Genomic DNA, 8,111 nt, shown 5'->3' with positions numbered 1-8,111 from the left:
GATAGAGAGAAGGAAGAGAATGCGAATGAAAGAATGAAGAATGACGATGACGATAATGCTATCAAGGGACAGATTGAAAAATTAGAAAATAACACAGAAAAACAAATTCAAAATAGTCAGAACAACGACAACATCAACTACAGTGACATTAGCAGAAGATATGACATCAACAGTTACGTCATAACCAACATCGACAACAAAAACACTCGCAACAACGTGGATGATAATAATTCAGAAAGATCCGTGAAATGGAAGGTGAAAATCGTGCAAGCCGTCACCCATGACACGGGCAGAATGCATTACATCAAGAATTATAAAGAAGACATTAACAACAACAACAACAACAACTACTACAACATCAACAACAACAACATCAACAACAACAACTACTACATCATCAACAACAACAACAATAACAGAAACAACAATTCAGTGAATAAAATTATGAACAGCAAAGTTAACGAAGGAAAGAACATCATGCCAGCTAAAAACAACAACAATATAGGCATCAACTACGTCATACACAATAACACCAGCCACAACAACAACAACAAAAATAACAACAGTAACAATAACAAACAATCCCATATCAGTAAGCTACTCAATGAGCTCCGAACCCAATACATCCTATACAGTCAGCATTTATTTTCTTGTAGAATCGGCAAGAATTCCGATTCGAATGATCCGATACCAAAGTTCGTCTCGCTAACTTTCGGTAAATATGACGTCACGACTATGTTGCTCCCGGTTAGGAATGTTCGTCAGGGTGATGATAATAATGACGTCAGCGTTGATAATTTTGGTGACGACGACGACGAAGATGATGGTGGTGGTGGTGGTATAGATAACAGAGATCAAAATGGTGATGATGATCAAAATGATGATGACGACGATGATGATGGTGAAATGAAATTCAAACGGAAGAAGTCTAAAAACCACTCTGCAATTATATTTGATGACGATGGAGATGATTCAATGAAGTCGAAGTTTTTTAACAACAATAATCTTAACACTAATTACAATAACAACAAGAACAGCAACACCAACAAGAACAGCAACAACTACAACAACTACAACAACAGCAACAACTACAACAGCATCAACAACTACAACAACATCAACAACTACAACAACAGCAACAACTACAACAACAGCAACAACTACAACAACAGCAACAACTACAACAACAGCAACAACTACAACAAAACATTCAACCTTAGTAATATATACAACGTCGGCAAAAAAAACAATAAACAGGATATCCATAACAATGTCAATAATATCAGTAAAAACATCAACAACTACAACAACACCAGCAGCAAGAGCCACAACAACCACAACGACGACAATAACGACAGAAAGTTCAAATACGAATTTGTGATTTGCGTCACACAGGTAGGCGATAGATTTCGTATCTGAAAAATTTTCAGAATTCTCTACTTAACAAATTTAAATTTTACTAATAAAAAATAAAAAAAATTTTGTCGACATGTTCATGAAAGAGTTAGTATTTGTGTAACATCTAACCAGTGTTGATGGTGAGTAAAATTGAAATAGGAACAAAACAGCACCATGAACACCAACGATTTTTTTAATAATTTTAATAAATTAGATAAAAATTACAAAATCACTCTTAAAAATGTTGAAAACCTCAACCGTATCTTTCAAAAGCTAACAATTCGGTAGATTTTATCAAATATTGCATCAATCGTGGCCTCCCTCCAGCCATTTATATATACAACAACACACGTTTAGACAACATTTTCCCCGAGATCCGGGGTTGCCGTTTGGCTACCTATGATGAAACCGAAATACCCCTCGACGCCATCCACATCTGTCACAGCCATTTATATATATAATTGTAAATATTAAAATGTGGGTTCAAATAAATTTCTAGGCCATCAGAACTGTTGACAACTAATTTAATGCGTGAAACAGTTAATAAACTTGTTTATAGTCAAACAAAAGTAATACTCTGATATGAACAGTTATTTTAACAAATTTTATCACAAATTAATTACAATAACAAGAAACATTTAAAATAAAAAAAATTGCGAACCACTGAAACCTAGGCCTACGGACGAATGGACGCCAAGGAGTTCATAGAGTGGATGGAGTTGAACCACCTGTTCGGAATCCAACACGTCACCATCTACAACGGATCCTTACTCCCAGACAGTAGTCTCCACTCAGCATTCCATCACTACCAGACGTCTGGCCTCCTGTCTGTCTACAATATCCCGCCGGCCGTCCCAAACTGGAAAGCCATCCAACGGGCTAATATATCCGGCTGGCTGGGTCTGGAGGCCACAAAACTGAGCAGCCCCGCCTCTCTAAACGACTGCATGTGGAGGTACATGTGGCTCGCCAGATGGGTCCTCGTTATCGACTTCGATGAAGTTATCGTGCCTACCTCAGTCAGCAATTATCGCGATATGTTTAAAGAGATAAAAAGAGTGGAAATGGAAAAGTTACTGAAGAGGATGGCTAAGAAGAAGAAGAAGGGTCAGAGTTCAACGGAGCTCTATTGGAAGTTTGGACACACATACTCGTTTCGGATGGCTTATTTTTTCAGGTTTCGTTAAATTTTCTCAGATAAGTTTTCTACATTTTGATTTGAAATAATGCTTCATTTCTAAAACTAATTATCGTTATTATGTTATTATGAAGTATTGTTTTGATTAACCATTTTAAAATTTATTAATTTTCATCAACAAAACTTTAAAATTTGAACCATTTACGATTCAAACAGTTCATCAAAATCGCACCAATATTAATTTTATTTAATTTAATTCAGGAAATGGTCATCAAAAAATAGTACAAACAACAACAACACCATCAACCTCTCTAACAAGAACAACAACACCATCAAAAACAACAACAACGCAAAACATCACAAAAATATTGCTAACAGCTATATTGATAAGAATCTTAACATTCTAAACGAGCACAACAACAACAACATCAACAACATCATCAACAACAACATCATCATCAACATCAACAAAAGCGTCCACAAGTCTAACAACAACAACAGCAACAACAACAACAACAACACATACAAAATTATCATAAACACAATTGACAACAACACAAATGTGACAATAATAAACAACAGAATCAAGACGACTGAAACTGGATCACACGTTCAAAAATTTTTCAGCCTAGAAATCGAAACCACTAAAATTAGGAACATTGAAAATAACAGTAACATCTATGACGACAACAACGAGATTAATAATAATAATAATAACAATAATAATGTTGCCGACATAACCGATGACCCTTTCTTCCTTCCGACTCGATACCGACTATTCACGGACCGATACAAATACCGAACGACCATTCAGGACTATTCAATGGCCCCGAAGTCCTTCATAGACCCACGGAAATGTCTATCCGTGTTTAACCACTACTGCTTCATACCACTCCCATGGGAGGAGCAATCGAGTAATGACGTAGACTCGAATATCGGAGCGGTGCATCACTACCGATCCGAATGTCCGTTCGGTGAGAGTTGTAAAAATATGACTTTAAATAAAGTACCGGATGAAAAAGTCGGTAGGTTTACGATGGAGCTGAAGGAGATGGTTAAAAAGAGATTCGATAGTGTGTTTGCTCATGAACGAAGTACGAAATAGATATAAAATATCAGGGTAGATGTAAGTTTTGAATGATACAATAGGCAAAGACGCGGATATCTAGTAAGATATGTGAAGATATATTGATATATAACAGAGATATATGGGTGAAAATTGTTTGATAGTTTTTTAAATTATGATTGTTCGTTTTGAAATGCACTAAAGATGTATGTTGGTTGCGATAAGAAGTGCCTTAAACGTTTAAGCCATCAATTATAGCGATGAAAATGAATGTTGAAACCTCTGTCAATATCCCAACATAAAAACAATTGTAAATACAGAAACCAGTAAGACTACAGTTGTGTGCGTGCGTGCGTGTGTTTCTGTGTGTGTATTTCTGTTTGTTTCTGTTTCAATGTGTGTGTTTGTGTGTGTGTGTGTGTGCGTGTGTGTGTGTTTCATATATCAATATTGTAAATTGCACGTGTTTTATCACACTGAAATTAATTATTCCGTAACAAATAATCTAATCTAACTATAATTTTTATATTTGTGATAATAAATATATATTAATTATAACTAAATAAATATATATTAATTATAACTAAATAAGTACATATTAATTATTATTAATTTTTATCATAAAATATTGTAGAGTTTATTAAATCTCATTGAAATTAAATTAATTAAAAAAAATGAAATTTGGCAAGTCAATCTTTACTTAACCACCTACGTCAAAAGACGGCTAACACTCTCTATAGCTATCTTCACTCTCTCTTTTAATCTCCTCACCAATTTTGTCACACTTTCGTCAAGAACTTTTTGGTGGTACAGCTCCTGACACTTGATCACAGACATTGGACACTTGTTACGGTAGTGATGTACCATCGCGATATTCGGATCGACAACTAACTTTCGAGATTTGACACCCGGTAGCAGAATGTAACAGTAGTGGTTGAACACCGAGAGGCATTGTCGAGGATCGATGAATGATTTCGGAGCCATACCGAGTGGTTGAGCGTCGGTTCGGTATTTAAACCGGTCGGTAAATAATCGATACTGGAATGGGTAAAAAAATGAGTCTTCGTTGTTGTTTTCTGAGTTGTTGGTTGGCGCTGTTGCTGTTGTTGGTGTTGGAAAAGTTGTTGGATTTGATTTCTCTGGTGATGTTTTGAAGATTGGTTTGTTGATAATTTTTCCATTTTTGTCTGTTTTTATAGATGTTTTGTTGGTTTTTGATGCAGTTAAACTGCTTTCATTTGACAAAAAATATGTCGCTGATGTTGTTTCAACTTTGCTGCTGAAGTAACTGGAGTTTGTAAAATTTGACCACGATCTAATGGTTTTAGGTTGTTTTTAATCAAATAATTTAAAATCTCTTGTCATATAATAAATTTAGTAAAAAAATAAATAAAAGTTTAAAAAAATTTTCAACAAAAAACCCTTCAAATTTGAAAAAAAACCTGAAAAAATAAGTCATATGGAAAAGAATGGTGTGGTGTGATGAGTTGAGGGCCTTATTTTTTCCGTCGCTGGAGGCGTTAATCCTCCTAAACAGCTCCTGGTAGTTAGCAACACGACCAAGCGGCACGATAACTTCATCGAAGTCGATAACTAGGACCCATCTGGCGAGCCACATGTACCTCCACATGCAGTCGTTCAGAGAGGCGGGGCTGCTCAGTTTTGTGGCCTCCAGACCCAGCCAGCCGGATATATTAGCCCGTTGGATGGCTTTCCAGTTTGGGACGGCCGGCGGGATGTTGTAGACAGACAGGAGGCCAGACGTCTGGTAGTGATGGAATGCTGAGTGGAGACTACTGTCTGGGAGTAAGGATCCGTTGTAGATGGTGACGTGTTGGATTCCGAGCAGGTGGTTTAATTCCATCCACTCTATGAATTCCTTGGCGTCCATTCGTCCGTAGGCCTTGAAAATTAGTTTTTATAAAACTGGGTGGTTTAAAAAAGAACATTAAATTCTTTTAATGAAGGATTTTGCCATTTTTGAATGGAATTAATGACGTGTATTCAAATATCAAAAATCTGCGGATGAAAATATATCGAAAATTCTTAAATGACACGGAGTCATTAATCGGAAGATGATTTTGCGCTAAAAGCGTTTTCTTCAATTGTTAGTATTAAAATGGATTCTAAGTTTACGAAAATTAACTAATAATTTCCAACCAGAATAACATGCATATGTTTAAAAACAAAAAAAACTTCATCATAACAATTTTATCAGATTTATTATTTGGAATATTTAGAAGAAAATAATAATAACCTGTGTTACGCAGATGACAAACTCGTACTTGAAAGATGTCTCCTTACTACTCTGGCTTTTAGAATTTAAAATCTGTTTATCGGGTGAGTTTTTAATGTCGGCTTCAGTTTCAAATTTCTTTCTTGATTTATTCGTAACGTTTTCATCACCCTCAACCTCCAAAATAGGAACATCCTTTCCTACAGATACTTCCACCGCGCTGTCACCATCTTCCAGGCAGCCAGCATCATCACAAAACTCACCCTCATTTTTTCCACTTTCATTTCTTATATCAAGTACAGGCAGTAGCATAGAAGAGCTGCTATATTTACCGAACGTCAAAGAAACGAATATCGGTTTCGATTTAACCGAGGAATCGATTCTACAAGAAAATAAATTTTGGCTGTAGGTAACGATTTTGTATTTTTTAGAGTCGGTTGTTCTGTTTTCAAGAGTGTCGAAGGCCATTACGCTGTGGTTTCGGCCCGTGCGATCGACGTACGCTTTCGTGAATGTAACTTCCTGGATGGCATTATGACGCCTCTTGTGGTGATAACGTCTTGAGATTCTGTGGCTGTTGTAGTCGTTTTCGTGGCGAGTATGGCTGCTGTCTTTTACAAATTTGTTGTCGCCTCCAAGCCACACCTGACAAAAAACTGGATTAGCGTTTTTGACCACCCTTCTTACAGCTAACACACGCACCCAACTGCTTCCACTCTTCTGCATCACGTGGTTTCTGTCGTCATAAAAGCTGGTGTAGGCTACTATTTCATCGAGGGTTTTCTCGTCTTTGTTGTTGTTGGTATTGTTGTTGTTGTTGTTGTTGTTGTTTTTGCCGCTACTACTGTCGCCACTGTCGATGTAGTCGTCACCGTAACTGACCTTGTGGCTGTTGTCGCTGTCGTCATATTTTTGAACCTGCCAGTACTTGTTGCGATAAGTGACAAATTTGGGAGATGGAAAATAGTTTTTTGGAGGTGACGAGGACGACGACGATGATGATGGTGGTGGTGGTGGTGGTGATGGGAGTAACAGCAATGAGGATATAAACTGCGCTGATGGTTTTGTTGATGATAACGTTGTTAATGATGATAGTGAAGATGATGGTGAAGATGATGGTGAAGATGATGGTGAAGATGATGGTGAAGATGATGGTGAAGATGATGATGACGATGACGACAACGATGATGATGGCACATATGTTGACCATTGTAATAAATATTCCGACGTTGTTAATGATAATAATGATGACGTTGATGATGCTGGTGACGATGACAATTTAGAAAATTTGTTTTTAGCGGCTTCATTTTCCAATTCAAACCTTCTTCTCTTATTATTTTTGTCACTTTCAATTGAACATTTCCTTTCAAAGGTCATTTTGTATCTTTCTAACTCCCAACTTTTAAATTCCAGAAACATCATGGAGGCAAAAATGGAAAAAGTCACAATGATGACGGTCAGGATGACTGATGCTCTCACGATTTTCATCAGTCGCATCACTGACTTTGACGTTTTTGCAGCTGTTGTTGGCGTTTTTGTAGCTGTCGTTGGCGTTTTTGTAGCTGTCGTTGGCGTTTTTGCAGTTGTAGTTTTTGCAGTTGTCGTTGGCCTCAAAAATGTTGATGTCCTTCTTTATATTGTTATTCTTGCTACAAATGTTATCGTCTGAGGTCTCAAAATTGAAAATGTCCTTATTAAAATATTTTAAATCTTTCAACAACTCATTACTAACTATATATATATAAGATATATACGTATGTATGTATGTATATATATATATATATGTACGTATATTGATTAATAGACATTTATTGATGTATATTAACGCCTAGTTAATAAACACACACACACACACATATATATATATATATATATATGTATATATATATATATTTATATATATATTATATATATGTGTGTGTGTGTATGTGTGTGTGTGTATATATACGTATATATGTATGTATATATATTGATTTATAAACATTTATTGATGTATATTAACGCCTTGTTAATGCACACACACACACACACACACACACACACACACACATATATATATATATATATATATATATAAATAATTATGGTTGAGACTGTCGGGGTTACAGCTGTTAGTTAAGTATGATCACTGCATTTTCAGCTTTGATCAGTTTCTACATTTTTATCACCTTTTCTCAACTACAAACAAAGTCTTAAACTTCTTTATTATTCATATTTTATCTTTTAAAAAAAGATTTTTTTTCGTTAAACTTTACCATTTCCAACTGTAGAAT

The 8,111-nt window shown here is 35.8% G+C and overlaps 1 protein-coding gene across 1 annotated transcript; it reads left to right on the top strand.

Annotated features, from left to right (window-relative positions):
- Positions 1-33: 33 nt before the first annotated feature.
- Positions 34-3,641, top strand: HELRODRAFT_182447 (hypothetical protein; the record flags this gene model as incomplete). Its single annotated transcript, XM_009032707.1, has 3 exons — positions 34-1,395; positions 2,073-2,575; positions 2,798-3,641. 3 exons carry the CDS (start codon positions 34-36, stop codon positions 3,639-3,641), a joined length of 2,709 nt encoding a protein of 902 aa, XP_009030955.1.
- Between the last annotated feature and the right edge of the window lie 4,470 nt (positions 3,642-8,111).

Source organism: Helobdella robusta (genome assembly GCF_000326865.2).
Source record: "Helobdella robusta unplaced genomic scaffold HELROscaffold_86, whole genome shotgun sequence".
Taxonomy (NCBI): domain Eukaryota; kingdom Metazoa; phylum Annelida; class Clitellata; order Rhynchobdellida; family Glossiphoniidae; genus Helobdella; species Helobdella robusta.
The sequence above is the reverse complement of the archived record's forward strand: the minus strand, read 5'-3'. Positions and strand labels throughout refer to the sequence as shown.